Source organism: Lepidochelys olivacea (genome assembly GCF_965140295.1).
Source record: "Lepidochelys olivacea isolate rLepOli2 genome assembly, chromosome: 10".
Taxonomy (NCBI): Eukaryota; Metazoa; Chordata; order Testudines; family Cheloniidae; genus Lepidochelys; species Lepidochelys olivacea.
The window spans coordinates 34971044-34996007 of NC_140420.1; the positions used below are offsets into that span (position 1 = coordinate 34971044).

Below are 24964 nucleotides of genomic sequence, written 5' to 3' on the forward strand. Positions count from 1 at the left end.
CCTCCTCGCTTCCAGAGACTTTCCTTACTGAAGTGAAAAGCTCTGGCAGCAAGAAGAGGGTCTGGTAGAGGAAGGCAGCAGGGAAAGACTCCAGCAGCTCCTTGTTACCAGAGCCCTTTCTCCATTGCTGGAGCCTTTCACTTCCGTGTGTAGCTACACATGTAGGTTCCTGTACTCTATGCTCCACCGTAAGGGTGTGGACATAACCTAAGGCATGGGGATTATTGAAGAGGAGAAGAAGAGAAGAGATATCACTGTACAATTGATGCGAATGGCTGGTTCTCCCTAGAGCAGTGATACTCATACTGAAGCTCACGAGCTGCAAGTGGCTCTTTAATGTGTCTCCTGCGGCTCTTTGCAGCACATGATATTAAAACACTGTGTGATTTCATTTTTGGTTAATAACTGTGGGTATGTCTACACTACAAAATTAGGTCGAATTTATAGAAGTCGGTTTTTAGGAAGCAATTTTATACCGTCGATTGTGTGTGTCCCTACTAAGTGCATTAAGTCAATGGAGTGCGTCCACAGTACCATGGCTAGCATCGACTTTCAGAGCGTTGCACTGTGGGTAGCTATCCCGCAGTCTCTGCTGCCCATTGGAATTCTGGGTTGAGCTCTCAATGCCTAGTGGGGCAAAAACATTGTCGCGGGTGGTTTTGGGTACAAGTCGTCAGTCGCCCCGCCCTCTGTTAAAGCAACGGCAGACAATCGTTTCGTGCCTTTTTTCCATGCGGGCGCCATACTGCTTTCAGCAGACAGTGCAGTAGGGCTGCAAACTGTCATCATTGAGTGCTATGAATCCACCTCGCAGGTCCTCTATATAACCGTCATCATCCACCGCTTCTGCTGCCCCTCTGCTCTCCTACTCTCCTGGTGGTCTCGCAGGTCCTCTATATGACCATCGTCATCCGCCACTTCCCGCTGCAACTCTGCTCAGCTGCTCTTGTCTCGCCATACCACGGCAAGCGTGCAGCCCACTCAACTGTTGTGTCCTGGCAGCAGACAGTGCAGTAGGTGTGCAAAACTGGTCATCCAACCACCGCTTCTCTCCTACAGACACCATACCACGGCAAGCATGGAGCCCGCTCAGATCACCGCGGCAGTTGTGAGCATTGTAAACACCTCATTCATTATCATGCAGTATATGCAGAACCAGAACCTGCAAAAGCAGGCAAGGAGGCGATGGCAGTGCAGTGACGACAGTGATGAGGACATGGACACATACTTCTCTCAAAGCACAGGCCCTGGCAATTTGGCCATCCTGGTGGCAATGGGGTAGGCTCATGCCATAGAACACCGATTCTGGGCCTGAGAAACAAGCACAGACTGGTGGGACCACATAGTGTTGCAGGTCTGGGAAGATTCCCAGCGGCTGCAAAACTTTCGCATGCATAAGGGCACTTTCATGGAACTTTGTGACTTGCTTTCCCCTGCCCTGAAGCACAAGAATACCAAGATGAGAGCAGTCCCCACAGTTCACAAGCGTGTGGTGATAGCCCTCTGGAAGCTTGCAATGCCAGACAGCTACCGTTCAGTAGGGAATCAATTTGGAGTGGGCAAATCTACTGTGGGGGCTGCTGTGATCCAAGTAGCCAACACAATCAGCGAGCTGCTGCTATCTAGGGTAGTGACTCTGGGAAATGTGCAGGTTATAGTGGATGGCTTTGCTGCAATGGGATTCCCTAACTGTGGTGGGGCGATAGACGGAATGCATATCCCTATCTTGGGACCGGAGCACCAAGGCAGCCAGTACATAAACCGCAAGGGGTACTTTTCAATGGTGCTGCAAGCACTGGTGGATCACAAGGGACGTTTCACCGACATCAACGTGGGATGGCTGGGAAAGGTACATAATGCTCGCATCTTCAGGAACTCTGGTCTGTATGAGAAGCTGCAGCAAGGGACTTACTTTCCAGACCAGAAAATAACCGTTGGGGATGTTGAAATGCCTATAGTTATCTCTGGGGACCCAGCCTACCCCTTATTGCCATGGCTCATGAAGAGGGGAGAGGGATAGCTCAGTGGTTTGAACATTGGCCTGCTAAACCCAGGGTTGTGAGTTCAATCCTTGAGAGGGCCACTTAAGGATCTCGGGCAAAAATTGGGGATTGGTCCTGCTTTGAGCAGGAGGTTGGACTAGATGATCTCCTGAGGTCCCTTCCAACCCTGATATTCTATGATTCATACACAGGCATCCTGGACAGTAGTCAGGAGCTGTTCAACTATAGGCTGAGGAGGTGCAGAATGGCGGTAGAATGTGCATTTGGAAGTTTAAAAGTGCGCTGGTGCGGTTTACTGACTTGGTTAGACCTCAGCGAAACCAATATTCCCATTGTTATTGCTGTGTGCTCCACAATATCTGTGAGAGTAAGGGGGAGATGTTTATGGCAGGGTGGGAAGTTGAGGCAAATCGCCTGGCCGCTGATTATGCACAGCCAGACACCAGGGTGATTAGAAGAGCACAGCAGGACGTGCTGCGCATCAGAGAAGCTTTGAAAACCAGTTTCATGGCTGACCAGGCTACGGTGTGACAGTTCTGTTTGTTTCTCCTTGATGAAAACCCACCCCCTTGGTTCACTCTACTTCCCTGTAAGCCAACCGCCCTCCCCTCCCCCTTCGATCACCGCTTGCAGAGGCAATAAAGTCATTGTTGTTTCAAATGTATGCATTCTTTATTAATTCATCATACAAATAGGGGGATAACTGACAAGGTAGCCCAGGAGGGGTGGGGGAGGAGGGAAACACCGGATGGGGTGGGGAAGGTGGGGAGGAGGGAAGGACAAGGTCACACTGCGCTTCAAAACTTATTGAATGCCAGCCTTCTGTTGCTCGGGTAATCCTCTAGGGTGGAGTGGTTGGGTGCCTGGAGCCCCTCTGCCCCCGCGTTCTTGGACGTCTGGGTGAGGAGGCTATGGAACTTGGGGAGGAGGATGGTTGATTACACAGGGGCTGCAGTGGTGGTCTGTGCCTTTCCTGCAGCTCAACCATATGCCGGAACATATCAGTTTGATCGTCCAGTAGCCTCAGCATTGCATCCTGCCTCCTCTCATCATGCTGCTGCCACTCCTGTTGCTCCAGCCATCTATCCTCTCATGCATCCCTCCTGTCCTCGTGTTCATTTTGTGCTTTCCTGGACTCTGTCATTGTCTGCCTCCATGCATTCTGCTGGGCTCTTTCAGTGTGGGTGAACTGCATGAGCTCAGAGAACATTTCATTGTGAGTGTGTTTTTTTCTCCTTCTTATCTGCGCTAGCCTCTGGGACAGAGATGCTAGTGGCAGCGTTGAAACATTTGCAGCTGTGGGAGGAAAAAAGGGAGAGTAAAACTGAAGAAGACATTGGCCATTTAAAAGGAGGGGCTGATATTTTCGGGTTAACGTGCAGCACAAACCCAACTAACCTCCCCACACACCCAATTCTCTGGGGTGATCACTTCACCCTTCCCCACACTGTGTGGCTAACAGCGGGGATGATTCCTTTTCAGCCACAGGCAAACAGCCCAGCAGGAATGGCCACCTCTGAATGTCCCCGTAATAAAATTCCCCTATTTCAACCAGGTGACCATGAATGATATCACTCTCCTGAGGATAACACAGAGAGATAAAGAATGGATGTTGCTTGAATGCCAGCAAACACTGGGACCACACGCTGCCATGCTTTCTTATGTAATGATTCCAGACTATGTGCTACTGGCCTGGCGTGGTAAAGTGTCCTACCATGGAGGACGCAATAAGGCTGACCTCCCCAGAAACCTTTTGCAAAGGCTTTGGGAGTACCTCCAGGAGAGCTTCACTGAGATGTTCCTGGAGGATTTCCGCTCCATCCTCAGATATGTTAACAGAGTTTTCCTATAGCTGTACTGGCCGCAAATGCATCCCAAGTCTTCAGGGAAAATTAATCATTAAACATGCTTGCTTTTAAACCGTGTATTATATTTACAAAGGTACACTCACCAGAGGTGCCTTCTCGGCCTTCAAGGTCCGGGAGCCCGGGTTGGGAGGGTATTGGCTCCAGGGTGATAAACAGTTCCTGGCTGTCAGGAAGAATGGTTTCTCCGGTTGCCTGGTGTGTGCTATCTTCAACCTCCCCTTCCTCATCATCTTTCTCGTCCCCAAAATCCTCATCCCTGTTGCATGAGACTCCCTTGCAGGAGTCCACATACAGGCGTGGGGTAGTTGTAGAGGCACCCCCTAGAATTGCATGCAACTCATCATAGAAGCGGCATGTCTGGGGCTCTGACCCCAAGTGGGCGTTTGCCTCTGTGTTTTTTTGGTAGGCTTCCCTGAGCTCCTTAAGTTTCATGTGGCAGTGCTGCGGGTCCCTGTTATAGCCTCTGTCCTTCATGCCCTTGGAGATTTTTTCAAATATTTTGGCATTTCATCTTTTGGAACGGAGTTCTGATAGCACGGATTCGTCTCCCCATACAGTGATCAGATCCAGTACCTCCCGTTTGGTCCATGCTGGAGCTCTTTTGTGATTCTGGGACTCCATGGTCACCTCTGCTGATAGATCTGCACGGTCACCCGTGCTGATCAGCTTGCCACGGTGGCCAAACAGGAAATGAAATTCAAAAGTTTGCGGGGCTTTTCCTGTCTACCTGGCCAATGCATCCGAGTTGAGAATGCTGTCCAGAGCGGTCACAATGGAGCACTCTGGGATAGCTCCTGGAGGCCAATACAGTTGAATTGCGTCCACACTACCCCAAATTCGATCCGGCAATGTCGATTTCAGTGCTAATCCCCTCGTCGGGGAGGAGTACAGAAATAGATTTTAAGAGCACATTAAGTCAACAAAAATGGCTTTGTTATGTGGACGGGTGAAGGGTTAAATCAATCTAACGTTGCTAAATTTGACCTAAACTCGTAGCGTAGACCAGGGCTGAGATTGGTTAATCAGGATGCTTTTACGATGTCATTAACCAATTGTAGTTGATAAGAATTATATATATCAATTATATATATATTATATATATATATAATTATATATATATAAACCCCTAAATATTTCCCCATCATACTGTTGAAATATGAATATATAGTACTATAGTAAATTAAACAATGAATTCACAGTACTGTGGCTCTTTTGCGTAATGTTGGTAGCTAATTTGCCTCCTGAACCACTGAGGTCTGAGTATCACTGCTCCAGAGAGAGAAATCTCACCACTGTTATTAAGAGCGTTTGAAGCTATTTGACACATTCTCTCCATTGCACTCTTTACCTGACTGTTCAGGTTGCTGTGGCATTGCTGTTTGAAACCCTACTCCGAACTCCTTTGGCCGTCCATCACATGTTACAGCTGATCCTCAGCTCTGGTTTGGATATCTGTGGGCTCCGCTTGCTCTATCCCGAGCACAGCGTGCTGCTCTCTAGCACAGGTAAGGCCTCATCTGCATAAAAAAGTTGCACCCATTTAACTGTAGCAGCTCACAAACCTGCACATCCCTGCTTGAAAAGGAAGAGGACTTCAAGGGGGATATGAGCATGACCACAATTAAGCCTTTCTCTTCCCCTTTGGAGTCAGATTTTACCCTGTCCCCATCTATCCGTCCCCGGTGTAAAGTTTTGGCAAGTTTTTGCCATTTCCTCTATTTTTACTCCCTGATACTCTTCATGTCACCACATTGCTTTTCTCACTGGCTTTTATTTCTCTGTAGATGGCAGCCCCAACTTTTCTCTTTGAGGCTCAGGAAACTGCAAAATCTGGGGCTGCTGACCTGGCCTTTCTCCAACTGCTCTGTAGAGTGATCCACCATCCAGAATGTCATGGTTTGTCAAGTGGCTTCTGCCACATCTTTTAACTTCTGGGGCACTGAAGAGAAAATGAGGCACCAACAGTAAAGCCAAACATGAATGCCTGCAGTTAGACACTTGGGCCCAGATCCTAAAAGGTACTTAGGTGCCTAATTCTGATTGAATTCAATGGGAGGTTGGTGCATAAATACTTTTGAGGATCTGGCCCTAAATACATAGCATTAGGCACTCATGTTTGTAAATATCAGCCTTAGCTGCTCAGTGCCTCAGTTTCCCCATTAGTAAATCAGGCATAATAAAACTCACCTCCCAGGGAGTGTGCGAGGCTTAATTATATCTTAAGCCCTTCAAGATCCTAGAATGGAAGCCATCACATAACTGCAAAGTTCTGGGATTGTGTCTGTACAGGCTAGCTCTCCTAGAAGTCCTGTGTGTGACATCAGGTCACATACTCATACTCTATTTCTCTTGGGGTGGGATATTGGCAGACTGAGAGGGAGAGAAACGTGTTCTTTTCAGCTGGGTGGAAATTCAGTCTAGACCTGCTCAATCACGGAGAAAAATTCTGCAGTCTCCCTGCTGCCTTGTCACATCTGAAAACAGTGGGCCCAGACTGGCTCATAATTGTGGTTGTCGTTTCAGTTGTCTCAGCAGTAGGTATGTAATATGTTGGTACAAGTGAATGGAGAGTTTTGTAAGTGAATAAAAAAGCCATAAAATCATCAACCAACAACAGAAGATGAGCAGAGTTCTGCTTTCTGATCCACACAGCAGATCTGCCCCCAGTGCTTTGCTCTCTGTGCATGCTATGGGGGCGCTGTGTATGGAGGGAGGATATATTTGAGCTGAGATCCACAACACAGGTCTGAAAATTGAACTTTGTTTGAATCTTGAAAAAAATACAAATATATTTCTGGTTTAAAATATTTTCAGCAACTTTCTCCTTTATTTACATGCTCTATAGTGCCTGAGGTCATGATTCCATTTCATCTGCATGAATTCATGTCATCAGTTCCTAAATCTCATGCTTCAGGATTTCAGCCAGTCTCCTGCAGGGGTCAGGAAGGAATTTTTTCCCCAAAATGTGTTCTGGGTTTGTTTTCATTTTTTCTCCTTCCTCAGCAGTTATGGCCATGGCTGGAGATGGGACACTAGACAGGGTTGTCAGTGCCCTGAGATGGTACTGAGAATTCTCTTTCTTAGATGCCTGGCTGGTGGGTCTTGTTCACATACTCAAGATCAAACTGATCCTGAATTTCAGGTTGGGAAGGAATTTTTTCCCAGGTCATATTGCAATGACTTTGGGGTTTTTTGCCTTCCTCTGCAGCATGGGGCACAAGTTGCTTGCTAAGTTCATCTGGGTATATCTCACCAACTCAATTCCCTGCCATTACAGGGGCCTTGGACACTGGTGCACCTTGATCCCTCCTATTCTCTGCATGTGGCACACAACAAATCCTGCATCTTGGCAGGGGGTTAGACTAGATGACCCTTGTGGTCCCTTCTAACCCTATGGTTCTGTGATTCTAATAGTTTAGTCTCCAAAGGGCTATAATACTTTAAGCTAATCCAGTTCACTGGATGCAAAACAGGGTAACTGGGTGAGATTCAGTGGCTGGTGATGTGCAGGTCAGACTACACGATCTGATGCTCCCTTCTAGCCTCATACATTGACTCTAGATGCATCTAAACCCCAGTGCTGAGGAGGAGGTATTCAGTCCCCCCTTGGCCAATGGCTGCAGTGGGTTCAGTGGAGAAGCAAAGTGGATTCCATTCCTGCCCTCTGCCTAGCTATCTCCAGCCATGCAGGCTGTGAGCTTGGAGAAGGTTTTGCCACAGAGTGCAGGAGAGAGGTCTCCTGTGGGTCCTCCTCTGTGGCAAGATATAAGGGAGCCCAGAGCAGGGAAAGAAAGAAGTGATGGTCAAGCATTTTTTTTAAATGTCATTCCTTGTCATTCCTTTCCCACGCAGCACAGATCCTGACCAGGGAGAGTAAACAGTTTGCATGGAGTTTTGGCAAAGCTTTCATGTTTCCCAGTTGGGGTCCCCTCTTGGCTCTCCTGTTGCTAAGGAAAGGACCGGGAAACAACCTTGTCCCCTGGCCCAAATTCTATCCCACACTTGAACCCCACCAAGCCTCTCTGAGCGAAGTGTGAACTTTGGGACTCGATGGCTTTCATTGAGAGCCACTCACTCAGCCTTGCATATCTGTGCAGAATCTCCAGCGTGTGGTCATGCAGACTTAGCAGCATTAACTACTATGATGGTTGCCGTTAGGAAAATTATCAGGGCAGAACTGGCAAAAATTATCAGTGACTTAAATGGAGCTGTTCCAATTTGCACTAGCTGAGGATCTGGCCCTCTGGGTTTGACAGGAGCCTGCTGCTGCAGCAACACCCCCTGGCTCCCCAAACCGCATGGAGCCAGCCCTAATTAGGCATGTTTGTGTGGAGGGCTCAGCAGGAGTGGGGACCAGGCCAGAAGGGACCCCATCTCCTTCTGCTGTTTCGAGGTCATTCCTCGCTTCTCTCCTCCCGCCCTGAGCTGCTGACAAGTGGGAGAACCTGGGCTTTCGTGTGTTATTTGCAAGGCACCCGGACCCTGCCTAGGAATGGGAAGAGATTGCAGCTCTGATCTCCCAGTGTAACAAGCAGTGCCAAAGCAAGAGCCTTCAGAGGTGGGCAGAGACCCAATGAGAAACAGCTGTTAGCCTGGCAAATGTGGAAGGGGAGCTAGAGACAGCACTAATAAACTGTCAGTCATCTAGGCTGAGTAATGAACTGAGAAGAGACCTTGAGTGGAATGAATGAGACTGGAAAAGGGTGATTCCATGCGTTAGTCACACGTGTTTATCTTTCACAGACAAGCTGCCTTCTACTTACACTCCAGAGGCTGGCAAGGCACCACCTGTGCTGGCTTTAGGCTTGAGAGGGCCAAAAGCACGGAGCGCCTTGCAAGATATCATAGGGCCCTCGGATCCACAGCTAGCCAGCATGACAGACTGCGGCTCCATCAATGCCATCTACTGCAGGAGCCAAGCCGAGCCCCTCGCCTACCTGCCCCACACAGGCAGCCGTGTGCACAGGGAGCTGTGCCTCTTGTTCGGAGGAAGAGCATGCTGTGATGAGGTGCTTCATGTTGGTGTCCAGAATCCTGCTTGCAAATATAACAAATCAAGGTGACAATCCCGTACTGCCCATTTCTAAGATCCTGTAATTCTAGTTTCAGAGTAACAGCCGTGTTAGTCTGTCTTTGCAAAAAGAAAAGGAGTACTTGTGGCACCTTAGAGACTAACCAATTTATTTGAGCATGAGCTTTCGTGAGCTACAGCTCACTTCATCGGATGCATACCGTGGAAACTGCAGTAGACATTATATACACACAGAGACCATGAAACAATACCCCCTCCCACCCCACTGTCCTGCTGGTAATAGCTTATCTAAAGTGATCATCAAGTTGGGCCATTTCCAGCACAAATCCAGGTTTTCTCACCCTCCGCCCCCCCCCCCCCCACACACACACACACAAACTCACTCTCCTGCTGGTAATAGGGAGAGTGGTCACTTTGGATGAGCTATTACCAGCAGGATAGTGAGTTTGTATGTGTGGTTTTTGGGAGGGGGGTGAGGGGGTGAGAGAACCTGGATTTGTGCAGGAAATGGCCCAACTTGATTATCATGCACATTGTGTAGAGAGTTGTCACTTTGGATGGGCTATCACCAGCAGGAGAGTGAATTTGTGTGGGGGGTGGAGGGTGAGAAAACCTGGATTTGTGCTGGAAATGGCCCAACTTGATGATCACTTTAGATAAGCTATTACCAGCAGGACAGTGGGGTGGGAGGAGGTATTGTTTCATATTCTCTGTGTGTATATAAAGTCAGCTGCAGTTTCCACGGTATGCATCCGATGAAGTGAGCTGTAGCTCACGAAAGCTCATGCTCAAATAAATTGGTTAGTCTCTAAGGTGCCACAAGTACTCCTTTTCTTTTATCGCTCTGATTGTTCCTTGGGGAGTGGGACACAAAGCAGGCAGCCACCAACAGAGCGAGTAGCTAGGATGTGAAACTCACCCATTCTTCAGATGCTTTCCTGGGTTTCTCCATACAAGGGGTGAGTTGGCTCCTTTTAATGTTACCCTGCTGAACTACACTGTGCTGAAGTTCACCTGATTCCAGAAGTCCCATGTAAGCCCTGAAAGATCCCTTCTGAAGCTGTGAAAGTAGAGCTATTGCTGTGGCACCAGGATGGGGATTAGACAGCACATGGGCCTCGTGCAGCCTCTCTGCACTGAAGCAAATCGCAGCCACTCAGAGTTAATTCCCTTTCTCATTGCGGGTTGTTTCCTCCTGTAATGTTATTTGGCAGAGTTTAGCTCTGCATAATCTTTAACACTGAATTGAATTAATGTTGTTTGGCTTTAAAACTCTAAAAAATTCCCTTTGACAAAGTTTGGTTTTTTTATTAGGGGTCCTTCGCCCCCTTACCAAGAGGAAACCCTGTTACTTTAGTGTAACATAGCGAAACAATGCTAAGAGTTTGGTCCAATAGGAGGGCTTAGCTGGGAAGAGTATAAACTCCATCTCCAAGCTCAGTTCCTCAGGAAAACCAACATCTCTTACTGTCATCCTCCTGTGGATTCAAGACATCTCAAGGGAAGGGGGTAAGCAGGCAGGCTTGCATTAGCAGTCTGTGTTTAGCAGGCCTGGCCACGTGATTCCCAGATTACAGATTGCATTTTTGTCAGTCCCTTGGCCTTTGAAACCACAATTTGGGTTCACCCTGCCATAATTTGTTCCCTTCTGGAATGAAGGAATATTGGATATTTCACTGCCCTTGGGCATCACTGCCAGGCCCAGTTTATAATAGCTTTGAAAGTGCTTCTCCCCAGTTACAGTCTGATTAAATATTCACCAGTGAGTAGCAGGTTTAAAATATCACAGGATGGGAAGAATATTTGAGATATGGCCCAACATTTCTCAGTTCCTAAATTTTCTTGCCAAGCTGACCGCATTGCATTAGCCACTTTTAATTGAACAGAGAGAGCTGGAGAGAGAAGCTGCAATGTAGAAAAACATCCAGTCTGTGTACAAACTCAATACGCCTTAAGGTGGCCCATGCTCTGATGTCACAGACACGGGATTGAAGTGGCACTTCCAGTAAAGCAGTTTTACAAAAGCAGCCTCCATCTCCTTGGGGTTAGTGGGCAAAGCTGATAAGTGCCAACGTCTGGGTCTAATCTTAACAGCTTTCAATATTTCTGTTGTTTTTCCTTAGACCTCAGAGTTCTTCATCTAATACAGTAAATGCTGACCAAGAGAGAGCTGATCTCCAGGACATGGCACTGTCCAGACCTCCAGCAACACTGGTCTCGACCACCAAAGGTCATTTCTAAGGAGCAAACCTTGATGTTTCACACGTGTTCCAGGCTCCTTCACTATAGCAGAGGGTGTTATTGGTTATCTTACTCCTCCCATTGCACTCCTCACTGCTGGGTCCTGGCCAGGGGGACAAGAGTCAGGAATTAGTTTGTGGAACATGTAGTGCTTCTTGCCCAATGTGAAGCAACAGTAGAATGTCATGGCCTTCCTTGTCTGCTTCATGTGAGTAGCTATTAGACGCTGTTGTAGGGATATTGATCTCAAAGCCTAAAGAGTTAAAGTGTTTATAAACTCTTCCACTGTCCAACATTAAACAATGATAGGAAGGTTCAGGTTATTTTAAACAGAGGCCTTGGTTTTACTTGGTTACATGGCAAACACCCAAAAGTGTTCATTCAAATTAAAAATGTATTGATTGATTAGAAAGAATAAGATATCAAAACAGGCATTTAGATTGGAACTGTGGTTGAATGATTATGCAAAACAAACTTAGTCAAAACCTTTAAATCCTTTCTCCTTTTTAAGGCAAAATATCAGAGTCTCTTATTTTCAGAACAGCCTTTCTTTGATGAAAACAAGAGGGATTTTTTACTCTCAGTCCTGATGTGTCCAGGTCATTTACTTTTCCTGTTCTTAACAAGCAAACAGACCCATGGTGGAGAAGAGACAGAATAGAAAAGATGGGTGAGATATAGCTCCTCTTGCTGTTTTTGGAACACTGGCCTGCTGGTTAGTTACAAGTGGATGCTTTTGGCTGGCAAGTCGACCACAACACCTGCTGCTTGGATCCTGGTTTACGATCTGGTCAGTGACGTCATCTAATTGGATCTTTTCTTCTTAGACAAGGCAGGCTTGGATGAATACAGCATGGTTGACTTCAGGATTTGATAAAAAGCCAAGAGAGTGAGAGAAAGGATAGAAGGAAAGAAAGGGGGAGGGGAGCAGAAAATAGCATAAGGGAATGGAAAACAATGCAGGATCTTACGTGCTTGAAAACCAAGTTCCTTGAACAAGATTACGGCCAGCCGGCCTTCCTCTCAGGAAGAAAATCCTTTAGATGAGCTGAGATGAATTGAAGTGCTGGCATTTTTGGGGATGAGCTGGGATGCAAAGTGGGATGGTATATGTGAGGGAGAGCTGAAATGAACTGATCTGAACATGTCTTCTTTCAAAATCTCTTTTTAAAAAACCCACAAAGGGGGAAAGTAGGCATCATAATTCATCCCCCTAATTATTTTATCCACCAATTACACCTAATATCCATTACACCAATTTTGGTCTATTAACTTCTGGTTTCATATTTTCTATTTTTACAAAGCATAATTTCAGCAGTTCCTTGGATTATATCAACATGGACTTTCTGGTTTAGCCTAATCCATCTTCTTTGTCTGTCTGGTTCTCTCGCACTTGTTACAACATTCAGGGTTGTAAACAACTTGATCTATTTTTCATGGTTAATGTAACATCTTATGAACTTTCACATACTTTTTACATTTGAGCTCACAGGGATACACTTTGTAAGTCCAATTGTCACAACAGGCCTCCTAGACCATGCTTGAGGAAATCTAAAACAGGAAACCCTTTATTCTTGGGACCTACTTAGTGAAGGAACAGTTCTATGGGAGTTAATCGTGTCCTTGAATTGCATATCTACCTAATGTGACAGGGCAAGGCCAGATGGCTATAGAAAAGTAGTGGGAGATAGATATATTGGCTCCAGGCTAAACAAATCTCTGGTACCAGGATAAGTGAAATGGTAGCTGCTCCAGGTCAATTAAGACACCTTGGGCCAATTAAGAACTTTCCAGAAGGCAGGGAGTAGGCTAGTTGATTGGGACACCTGAAGCCAATCAGGGGCTGGCTGAAACTAGTTAAATGCCTCCCAGTTAGTCAGGTGGATGCGTATGTCAGGAGCTGTGGGAGGAAGCTGCGCTGTTAGAGAGACTGAGTAGTACATATCATATCAGGCACAAGGAAGGAGGCCCTGAGGTAAGGGTGAAGTGGAGCTTGAGGAAGTGAGGGCTGCTGTGGGGGAAGTAGCCCAGGGAATTGTACATGTTATGTTTCTAAAAGGTCAGCTACCATAGCTGATACTATTAGGGTCCCTGGGCTGGAGCCCGGAGTAGAGGGTGGGCCTGGGCTTCCCGCACCCTTTGCCCCCTGATTAATCACTGAGACTGGGAGACAACTGAGACTGTGCAAGGAAGGATAACTTCTCCTCACCTTGCTGGCTTATGATGACTCAGTAGACTGTGACCCTTGTCTCTAGAGAGAGAAGGGTTACGTGGAGGGTCACAGTGAGCCTCTGAGGCTAGCGAAATCCGTCAGGAAACGTGGGACCCACGGAGGCAAGGACAGAGCTTCGTCACACCATCTGCCTGTCCTCTTCACAGCCTGGGATATAATCACATAGGTAGTGCAGTTAAATAGTTCAAACAATCCCACATGCATGTTCCTGGCCTTTCTAGGGCCGGGGACGAGGTGGTCAACCAGTCATCTGGAAAGATGCACAGGGAGCAGCTCCTATTAACTGGCTCTTGCATTGCTCCTCTCCCTTCCCAGGTTCCCCACTCCTCCTTGCAGGTGTAGGCTCCCACTTTCTGTATTCCCCCTAAAGAGCTGGCTGAGAAGTTGCTCCAGTAGCCCTATACAGGAGTGACAGCCAGCTAGGAAGTGGGAACAGAGAGAGCCTGTCTTCCTGGGAAATCTGTGCTCAGGAGGAGAATGTGTGAGGTAGATGAGCCATTGGGCCCTGTGGCCTCCTCTAGTGGGGTCAGGGACAGCAAATCCTTCTGCCCTCTCTAAAGGAGGAAAAAAGAAAAGGAGTACTTGTGGCACTTTAGAGACTAACAAATTTATTTGAGCATAAGCTTTCGTGAAGTGAACTGTAGTTCACGAAAGCTTATGCTCAAATAAATTTGTTAGTCTCTAAAGTGCCACAAGTCCTCCTTTCCTTTTAGCGGATACAGACTAACATGGCTGCTACTCTGAAACCTGTCTAAAGAAGGAGTGGTTTTAAGATTTTGCCACCAGAGCACTGCTGACCTTCCTCTGCTCCCTGGCACTAAGGGTAGCCCTTCAGGGAGGAACTGAGGGGTATAGGAGCCCTCCAACCAGCAGTGAGAAGACAGTAAGGACAGGAGAGGAAGAGGATGCTCTGGCATAGAAAAGAGGAAGAGGAAATTAATTTGCCAAAGAAAAGCGGATTGGAGGGGAGAATGGAAACAGGAGCCAGAAAGATGAGAGAGGAAGGGAAAGTGAGGGACAGAATGAGAGGAAGGAAGATAAAAGTCAAGAAAAGATGAGGCCTACCTTTTAAATGCATTCAGTGTAAGTATGTATGTTAACACTAGCATCTGAGCAAGTTCCTCTGGCAGACACCCCTCCGCTCTACGTTCCGGGGTGGGGATGATGGCAGGTGGTGGTTGTTGCTGATGGACTGAGCCAGATTTCCTGCTTCCCTATCTTTTTATGGCCACTGATGATTCACATGTGATGTGGGCTGCTGAGCTGCCCCCCCCATCCCCCCGCTATGGTTCCATCTGTGGTTGTTGGGCTCAGGAAGTTGTATCCAACCTTTGCTCTTCAAACGGATGGGTGGTGCATCATGCCTTTTGGAAGAGAAGCTGAAGATCTTCTCTGGGAGGGGACAGCATGCAGGAGTATTGGAGAGAGGAGCCACTGTGCTCCCTCACTGAGCTCTCTGGAAGCCTGCCTTGGAATAAGCTAGTCACACCCTGTCAAGGGGTGATCCTCTCCAGCACATCCCTTGTGGCCCGGTCACTGGATTCCACACCTTCCCTCTAGTTCTTTTAATCCACTACCAGCCTTATGTAAGGGGATTGTGCCCTCTTACTAACATTCAGTGGGGGTGTTTTGGTTGGCTAGCTCCCAGTACTAAAAAGGGCGAAGGGTCGATGGGGAATCAGGACCCTGAGACTGACAGCCCCCAGGAACAATGGGGAGAGGCCAATGGTCCAGGGCAGCCTGAATGACAGGGTGAGCAGGCTAATCAGGGAGTCAGGAGGACAGGGAGGTCCCGTCCTCCATGTGAGCTGGCATTGTCTGGGTCAGACAGAGTGAGGTCGAGCTAGGAAGAAAGTAGGGGTCCAAGCTAATCTGGGGAGCAGAGCTGTGCCAGATCCAGAGGGACCCGAAAAGCAGCCCAGAGAGAGCAGACCCTGTCCTGGGAGCAGAACTGCAGCCCCAAAGCCAGAGGCACAGCCCAAGGAGAGCAGACTTGCCCTTGGAGGAGAGCTGCAGCAACCAGAGCCAGAGGAGCCAGAAAAGCAGCTCAGGAAGCAGGTCAGTGCTGGGAGCAGAGTCACAGAAGCAGCTTGCAGAGCAGACCTGTCCTGGGAGCAGAGCTGTAGCAACCAGAGCCAGAGGGGCCAAAGAAGCAGCGCAGGGAGCTGGAGGCAGAGCAGCAGCAGCAGTGCAGAGACAGAGTGGTGCAGCTGTGGCTGGAGCAGTCTGGAGCTGGGTGCGGTGAGCAGTTGGGGAGAGCGAGGGGGACCTTGGGCAGCAGGCCCAGCACAGGGAGACGCCTCAGTCAAGGGGCTCTGCAGGCCAGGCTTGGATCGTAACCCCGACAGGGCGGGGGCGACACTGGGAAGAAAGGTCCTACCACTTAGAGCCTGAGAGCGTGTGGCCACCACCAGAGCAAGTGTCCAACCCACAGCGTCCCTGCAGCACAGCCAGGGCCTGAGAGGGAGACCTTGGACTTACAAGGAACAGACTGTGAACTGCCCTGATGTTCCAGAGACACTGTTTGTGATGTTCCCTGGCACAGAGCGGGTTGACATGTTTCCTTTAACCTTTCCATTTTTTATTATTCTTTTTAAAATTAATTGTTGATTAAATAACTTGCATTTGCTTTAACTTGTATGTAATGGTCAGTGGGTCAGAGAAGTGCCCAGTGCAGAGAGAGTACCCTGGAGTGGGGACACCCTAGCCCCTGTCCTAGGTGACCACAGCAGGGTTGGGGGTCGAACCCCCCAGGAATCCTGGGCCCAGCCTTGTTGGGGTTACGAGGACTCTGCCAGACAGGAGAGTGGAAGGAGAGTCCTCAAGGGCAGGGAGGCCACTGGGTAAAGGAAGTGGGAGCGAGGACTCACATCCTTTCGCTAGCCCTCTTCACCGGGGTAGTGCAGAAGCCAGGAAAGTTCCCTACAATAGCGGGACTATTCCCCCGCTTACACTTAAGCTGGCTCAGGAACAGTGCTTTCCACAGAATGTAGTGTCATCATCTGGGTTGGTCTGGAAGTTGGGGCTGGCCCCTTTCATCAGGTTTCCTGCAGAGATGGAATAGTTTCCACAAAAATAACTTGATGCTCTTCTCATCTTTACTTTGATCCAGGGGATGTCATTTTGGTTGTGTCACCTGCTGTGCCTCCTCACGCATACGGGGATGTGATTTCAACCTGTACTCAGAGAGGCTTTACTCTGCAGGGAATCAGGCAGCTGCGACTTTCTCCCAAGCGAGCCATCATGCTCAGCATGACAACAAGTCAGGTATGGGACAGAGGGTCACTAGAATAATGCTTTCCCAGATCCTGAATGCCATATCCATGAGTGCTCCTGCTAAAACCTACAATGTAGCTGCAATGGGTTAGTCTGATTCCAACCCCAGTGGTTTTGATTTTGACATGACTGTCCAACATCTTGCAGGCCGGGCTCTCAGGATAGTGAAAGCACCCCAAAATATCTGTGTGGCTGGTGCAATATGATTATGTCGTGATGTTTACATGTTGTGTCATGATGCTGCCGCATGGTGAGATAAGGTCAGAATATCATGATGCAATTGTTACAGTCAGCTCATTTTCATCTAGGATGACCATATGTCCCGATTTTATAGGGAGAGTCCCCATATTAAGGACTGTCTTATATAGGTCCCTATTACCCCCCACCCCCGTCTTGATTTTTCTCACTTGCTGTCTGGTCACCCTATTTTCATCCCAGATGACAATGTTTTTAAAGTCACACTCCTGCAGGCCTCAGGTTAACAATGCAAGACTCATAATGAAGAAGCAGTGTTACTTTATGTGCCTGTTGCGACAGCTGGTCCCAATGTGAAATGATTGCATTAGTAATCCCAGTTTAGAACAGCGTCTACTTTTACATTAGTACGGTAATAGCATCTCCTCTGAAAAGGGGACAAATATTTTAACACATTGTTCTGACGCTATTTGAATCCCAGAGATGGTCAGCAATGCTGACTTTCTCAGCAGAGTGGTCAAATCAGCCACCAGTGAATCCAGCTCTGTGAGGTGGACCAGGCTGGTGGAATAGGTGCTGTGCCATTTTACTAATCCACACAAAGCCAAATGGGCCTTGGATTAGCTTGCACTCACTAAGGGAAATCATGTTTTTTATAGCGACGAGCATGCTTCACCCTTGCTTCATCCTTGGGTGAACTTTGCTTTGTGGTTTTCTCACTCTTGTTACCCTTTTGCCAGCCAGCCTGCACCCAGGATTCCCCATCTTTCTGACATCATCTTCTTTTGCTATGAGTGGCACCTCCAGTTGCTTTCAGAGCTGAATTTCCTTTGTGCTGGAAAATCCCATTAAAGCCCCATCCTTCCTGGCAGCAGAGAACACTAATGGCCAGATTGTGCCATTGTGAAAGTCAAATATGAATTTTGCCGTTGATTTCAAATGGGAGCTGGATTGGGCCCTAACTGTAAAAAATCACTGTAAAATGATTTTTAATCAATGAATGTGTCATCAGGAGATACTCCTCATATGTGACTGCATAACTTCATAGTTCTTCTTCGAGTGCTTGTTCATGACCATTCCAATCAGGTGTGTGCACGTGTGCGTGCACAGCAGCCAGAAAACTTTTCCCCTAGCAGCATTTGTCGGGTCAGTCCAGGCGCCCCCTGGAGTCGCACCTTCATGGCACTCAATATACATCCCTGCCAACCCACCACCCCTTCAGTTCCTTCTTACCACCAGTGATGGCTAGCTGGAACAACATGTTGCTCTTGCTTTGCAAGCGTGTTTGGGCAGTGTCCACTCTTAGTGTTTATAGTTAGTTCTCAGTAGTTACTAGTGTTAGTTTAGTATTAGTAGTTAGGTCATAAGTTTCCTTTTGGGGTCCCCCCCACAAACAACACCCCCCCAGCACTGGGGTATGCCCAAGTCCCCAGGGTTCAAACTCTGTGAGGACTGTGGAAAATTTATACCTAAGAGCAACCCACACTCTTCCTGTCTGTGGTGTCTCGGGGAGAGCCACCAGAAGGAGAGGAGCAGAATTTGCAAAGGGTTTTGCTCTAGGACTTTAAAAGACCGGGAGCAAAGACTCAAGTTCCTTCTCATGGAGGCAGCAGTCCAGCCACAATCCAACCCAGGCTCAGCAGATCCCACACCCGTCACCTCCTCATCGGTGCCAAGAAAGGACCACAAGGAGTCACGGCACCACCACAGCTCCACCCATAGACAATCTTCTGTGAGGCACCAGTCTCAGTCCCCAGTGCCCCAGAAAAAGAAAAGGCCAGAGAGGGGTTGCTCTCTCCCTTTCAAGCCCAAGGAGCCTGTGGCAGGGAGTCCCGAACCAGGCCACGTCACCTCAGCTCCTCTGCCTCCCAGGGTCTCATTGACTCCTGCCCCCCCCCCGGGTCCAGTTGAGTCTGAACCCTCACCACTCTCCGGACCGACATAGCAGAGAGCTCCAGCTCCCCGCTACAGGAACCCCTCTCACAAGCAACTCCTTATGCAGGAGGTGCTCTCATTCCTTTCATTAGGGGCAGTGAAAGAGGTTCCTCAGGAGTAAAAGGGCAAGGGTTATTATTCCCGGTATTTCCTAATACCGAAAGCCAAAGGTGGGCTCAGGCCCATCCTAGACCTGCGAGAGCTCAACAAGTCGACTTCATAAGAATGATGTTCAATGAACTGGGCCTTCTTCTGAATGAGGGGAAATCAACACTGTCCCCTGTTCAGAGGATAAAGTTTTTAGGGGCTGTACTGGACTCGACACAAGCCAGGGCATACCTGCTGGAAGCAAAGTTTCAGTCCCTCAGTGACATGAAGTCTCAGGCAGTTCCAACCACAGCAAGGAATTGCCTGAAACTACTGGGAAACATGTACCTACATAGTACAGCATGCCAGACTCAGACTTCAACCTCTTTAGTCATGGCTAGCATTAGTGTATCGGCTAGTCTGGGACAGCTTGGATAAGATCATAATCCTGCATCGCCCAGTACTCGACTCCTCCCTTGGACTCCCTTTCGTCATGGATCACGTCCTGCATCCATGAGTGCTACAACCTGGCAGGTGTGCCTGCTCCCCCGATCACCGCACACTCCACCAGGACTCAGGCCTCTTCAACGATGTTCCTGGTGCAGGTTCCTACACAGGAAATCTGCAGAGCAATGACGTGGTCCTCCATACACACTTTCACCATGCATTATGCAATCACCCAGCAGGCCAGAGACGATCCGGCCTTTGAACAAGCAGTGCTCTAATCAGTGGACGACTCCGACCCCACCTGCTGAACTTGGGCTTGTGAGTCACCTGATTGGAATGGACATGAACAAGCACTCAAAGAAGAAAAAACAGTTACCTTCTCATAACTGTTGTTCTTCGAGATGTGTTGTTCATGTCCATTCCAATACCCATCCTTGTACCCCTCTGTCGGAGTAACTGGCAAGAAGGAACTGAGGGGATGACGGGTCGGCAGGGCTCTATATTGAGCTCCATGAAGGTGTGACTCCAGGGGGCTCCCAGGCCGACCTGACAGATGCTGCTAAGGGAAAAGTTTTCTGGCTGCCATGCACACACACACGCGTACACCTGATTGGAATGGACGTGAACAGCACATCTTGAAGAACAACAGTTACGAGAAGGTGAATAACCATTTTTTCTTCACATCTCTCTCATAAGTTAATACCCATCTGAACAAAGAGATCTCCCAATAGCATGTATTAATATAGATTGTCAGGGTTCTCTTATCATGGTGCCAACCAGCAAGCTTTTTATCTGATGTTATGTGTAATATTATATCGGATGCAGCTGAATGAGTATGCATTTGGCATTGTCAAATCTCAGTTCAAGGAAACCGAGATAATCATCATTAAAACAGGGCTTCCAATCAAACCGAGAAAGACAAAAACGAGCCCAGGTCTGTACTCCTCACATTAGCACAACAGCCAGTGAAGTGAGTGAGACTTTTCCTTGCATAGGGAGACAGCCCTTTGTAAGTCATGTGTTGCACAGGGTGAGGGGTCTGAGACTGTAGAGTGGGGCACTTCCTGGTTCACCAAGAAAACTCTGCACAAGGAGCTTGTTTACCACCTGCTTTTCTTCAGATCTGAAGAAGAACCATCTTCCTTCTTCATAACACTTTATCAAATAAAAAAATAACACTATGTCCAAAATGCTTGTGAAGTAAGGCTCCTAAATCCACATGGCAGCACTGAAATACAAATGGCCTGATTTGCAGAGGTGATGAGCACCAGCAGCTCCCCTTGACTTCATGGGATCTGTGGATGCTCAGCTTCCCTGCAAATTAAATCACTTTTAAATAGGTACTGTGACAGGGTTGGGCCAGATGGCTATAGGAGAGTAATAGAAGGCAGATATATTAGCCCCAGGCTCAGTAGGTCCCTTTTCCTTGGGTAAGGTAACAGGAAAGGTTTTTTTTTTTTTTTTTTAAGCCAAGGCACCTGGCCAGGTTTATTGTCAATGAGGCACGGTCTTAGTATCCTGCAGACTCTACAGGACCACTAACACAGGTATGCCCGTTACAAAGGACCAGCTCGGTGAATGGCGGGACTTTCTGCTCCCCACAAGGCCAGACAAAGACATTCCCTCTGAGATATATTTTTATACCCCAGTACAAACAAGTTATGTACTACCTCTCTGATATAGTTAGGTGCCACACTCTGATGTGAGTTACTGCCCCCTCTGACGTAGCTAACCACAACCCATTACCTCGTACCTGTTGGTTTGATTAAAACATCTCTATCCATCATGCTGTCATCCTGACCTTATTTTTAAAATGGGTCAGCATGTTCCTGTTATCTTTTGGGGAAAGTGTTGTGTGACAGGGTCGGGCCAGATGGCTAGAGGAGAGTAATAGAAGGCAGATATATTAGCCCCAGGCTAAGTAGGTCCCTTTTCCCTGGGTAAGGTAACAGGAAAGGTTCCAGAACAATCAGGAACCTTCTGGAAACAATTAAGACAGGCTGATTAGAACACCTGCAGCCAATCAAGAAGTTGCTAGAATCAATTAAGGCAGGATAATCAGGGCACCTGGGTTTTATAAAGGAGCTCACTTCAGTTTGCGGTGCGTGTGTGAGGAGTTGGGAGCAAGAGGCACTAGGAGCTGAGAGTGAGAATGTGGACTGTTGGAGGACTGAGGTGTACAAGCATTATCAGACACTAGGAGGAAGGTTCTATGGTGAGGATAAAGAAGGTGTTGGGAGGAGGCCATGGGGAAGTAGCCCAGGGAGTTGTTGCTGTTGCACAGCTGTTCCAGGAGGCACTCTAGACAGCTGCATTCCACAGGGCCCTGGGCTGGAACCTGGAGTATAGGGTGAGCCCGGCTTCCCCCCAAATCCTCCCAACTCCTGGTCAGACACAGGAGGAGTCGACCTGGACTGTGGGTTCAGAAAAACGGCCAAGCTGAGGGCTGCCATGAAGCTCCAAGGCGAGCAAATCCACCAATAAGCGCAAGACCCACCAAGGTAGAGCAGGAACTTTGTCACAGTACCTAAACATGGACTTAGGAGTCTAGCTTTAGGTTCCTAGGGTTGAAGTGTTGGCCTATGTAATTTCAGATGGCTGTATTTTGCCCTAACAAGACTTCAAGTCCCCCTGAAAAGAGATCCTCAAGAGAAGAACCTCCTGCTGAGCCACGCTTGCACTGTCTGATTTTACTGCTGAGAAAGGAGAATGCTGGCCATCATGTTCCTGCATTGGTGAAAGGTAATGCCAGTCTTTCCTAGGTCCCTCAGCGAAGAGCATTGGTATTTGGGCATGCACCAGACTGAAAAGCTTCATTTAACAGCACCATGTTGCAGTCAAACCCTTTCAAAATATATGGGCTTGACCTTAGCTTTCACTAAGTAGCATGCACCACCAGACTTGTATATGAATCAGCCACCACCATTAGATCCACATTCTGTGTATCAGGTAATCAAGCTATGCAGTAATTTGGTCTTTAGCCTTCAGTTTTTGGACTCCTCATTGCCCAGGTAATCATGGTGGCCAAAAGTATCCATCTGCAACTGTGCCAGAAGACAGTCCCTCTTCCTATCAGATTCAGACCTTGCCCTTGTGATCCACCTATTTGTGACGCCTAGGCTTGTTTATTTCAACTCATTCTATACCTAGGAATTCATATTTTAAGGACAGGAGAGACTATTAGATCATCTAGTCTGTATAACACAGGGCAGAAGATTTCACCCAGTTTTTACACCTCATAACTAGTGTTTGATTAAATCAACTCTTCCAGGAAGGTATCCAATCTTTACTGAAGACTGCAAGAGTTGGAGAATCCACCACTTCCTTCGGCATTTTGTTCCAGTGGTTAATCACCTCACTGTTAAAAATGTGTACCTTGTTTCTAATCTGAATTTGTCTGGCTTTAACTTCCAGCTCTTGTTACGGACTTCTGCACTAAGTTTCAGAGCCCGTTAGTACCTGGTATTTTCTTCCCTTGAGGGTACTGATACAGCGTAACCAAGTCACATCTCAGTTTTCTTTTTGATCAGCTAAACAGATTGAGCTTCTTAAGTCTTTCACTGCAAGGCTTCTTTTGCAACCCTTGACTCAGTTTTGTGGCTCTTCTCTGCACCCACTCCAATTTTCTAAAATACTGTATGCAGTAATCCGGTATTGTCCTCACCAATGCCACATACAGAGGTAAAATCACTTCCATATTCCTACTCAACTGTCTATACGTCCAAGGATGGCATTGGCCATTTTTGCCGCTGTGTCACACTGCAAGCTCATGTGCAGCTGTTTGTCCACTCTGACCCCTAAATCCATTTGAGTCATTGCTTTTGTGCTCGGTACTCTAGGTTCTCTGTCTTCATATGAAGTAGCTGTGAATTCATGAAGCCAGATGCCTGGCTTAAAAAGCTCCAGCTGCTGCAAATGCAGCAGCCCTTCTGCTTAGCAACACGGGTTGAGCACAGGTGAGCATACTGCCCTGGCTCTCTGCAGTGGCAAACAGAGTCCAGTTCAGAGTCTCTATCGTGATATTCAAAGGCCTCCAAGGGTTTGGCCTTAGCTCCATGAGAGAGACCCCTCCCCCTGTGACCATGTTGTCCCACATCTATCTAGCTATGGAACAATTAAACTTTTGACAAATTGGGAGACTAGGAGCTAGAACTTGCACTTGATCCAGGCCTGGACAACAGCTCTTGTTCCTGCAAGGGGTGAGGCTGAGGAACCTCAGCATATTCAAAATTTGTCTCTTTGACTTGGCTTTCCCTCAGCAAGGTCTTCACACAGGTGCACGTCTCCACTCGTCAGACATATGGCCACCTGCAAAAACCAATGCCCGGTGCTCCTTCTACATTCTGAGAAGAAAGTGGGGGATTGTTATTGTTTTTCTAGTTTTAAATCCTTGGGACGGTATCAGTTACTCCGCTGACAGAGCGTTCTCAGGGGCCAGGCCCAGACTGCAGAAGGAACTAAGGACCATCGCAGACCTTCTGCTCCAAGTGCATTTCTTTGACTTTGCCTCCTCCAATATAACCATAGAGCAACATGTATCTGCTGTAAAAAAATCCAAACCCAGTTCTCCTGACTCAACACAGGCTTCTCCCCTTGGGGAGAGGATGAGGGAACAGACATGATAGATATTAGTCATGTTGCTTAATGCATGACTGAAGGTGCTCAGGTAGTATGGTGATGAATGAGTATGGTGGTATGAGAACTTACATAGAATAGAATAGTGATGGGGCCATATAAGTAGCTAGAAAGACAGAAGGGATGTGTGCCCCATGACCAAAGAGCAGGAGAGAATCCTTGGCCAAATTCTTCTAGCTACTGCCTGTCGGGGAAGATTGACTACAGAGAACCCCTCCCGTCACTGGAGTGAGTGTCTACACTGAAGTGTATAGTAGTGCAGCGGTGCCACTGTGGCGGTTTAAGTGCAGACATAGCCTCACTCGGCACCTATTTTTAAAAATCGTGTCTCTTAGCACATAGGTATTTCTTGGTGTACGTGTGCAGTGGTAGGCATATGCTTTGGGCCAGATTCTCAGCTAATGTCAATCAGTATAGCTCCATTGCCTTCATTGCAGCGATGCTGATTTATACTAGCGGAGGAGCTGGCCTCTCAGACTATCAGGACTGGCTTTGTCCAGTGCACAGCAAGTTCTTTACTTATTAGCTTTTCAATTTCTTTTCAGGCAGGGACCCTGGAAGCTGGTTAATTGAGTATCTATGTGGCAAATAATAACTTTCCTCTGTGCCCTTCTCTAGCAGTATCCACCCAAGGATCTCAAAGTATTTTACAAACACGAATTAAACCTCAGGGAAAGCATTACTATCGCTATTTAACAAATGGGGAAACTGAGGCACAGAGCAGCTAACTGACTTGGGCACAATCATACAATAAATCTGGGAATAGAACCCAGTTCTCCTGACTCAGTCCTGTGTTTCAATCACATCATCCGTTCTTCACTGCTTCTTTAGTCCACTATAGTTATCCTCTAGTCATCCAGCCCACACTTGGGCAGAACTCCCTTTTCGCTGCAGGATTGGACCCTGTACATTATTCTTTGGGGTTTGGGTGCTTTACAGTGTCCTCTCACTAACTACCCCAGTTTGAGAATTATTCTTCTTCCTCCCATTAGTGCCTTGCTTTTCTATAGTG

At 47.7% G+C, this 24964-nt stretch overlaps 1 protein-coding gene across 1 annotated transcript in view; it reads left to right on the plus strand.

Moving 5' to 3' along the window:
* DNAAF8 (dynein axonemal assembly factor 8) overlaps window positions 1–24964 on the plus strand; it is a 151232-nt gene that overhangs the window by 83721 nt on the left and 42547 nt on the right. The window contains exons 15-19 of the mRNA XM_084641312.1: window positions 5232–5376; window positions 8615–8930; window positions 11027–11133; window positions 16490–16644; window positions 21912–22059. Coding sequence (XP_084497438.1) covers window positions 5232–5376; window positions 8615–8930; window positions 11027–11133; window positions 16490–16644; window positions 21912–22059 — 871 coding nt within the window. The remainder of the gene's footprint in view (window positions 1–5231; window positions 5377–8614; window positions 8931–11026; window positions 11134–16489; window positions 16645–21911; window positions 22060–24964) is intronic.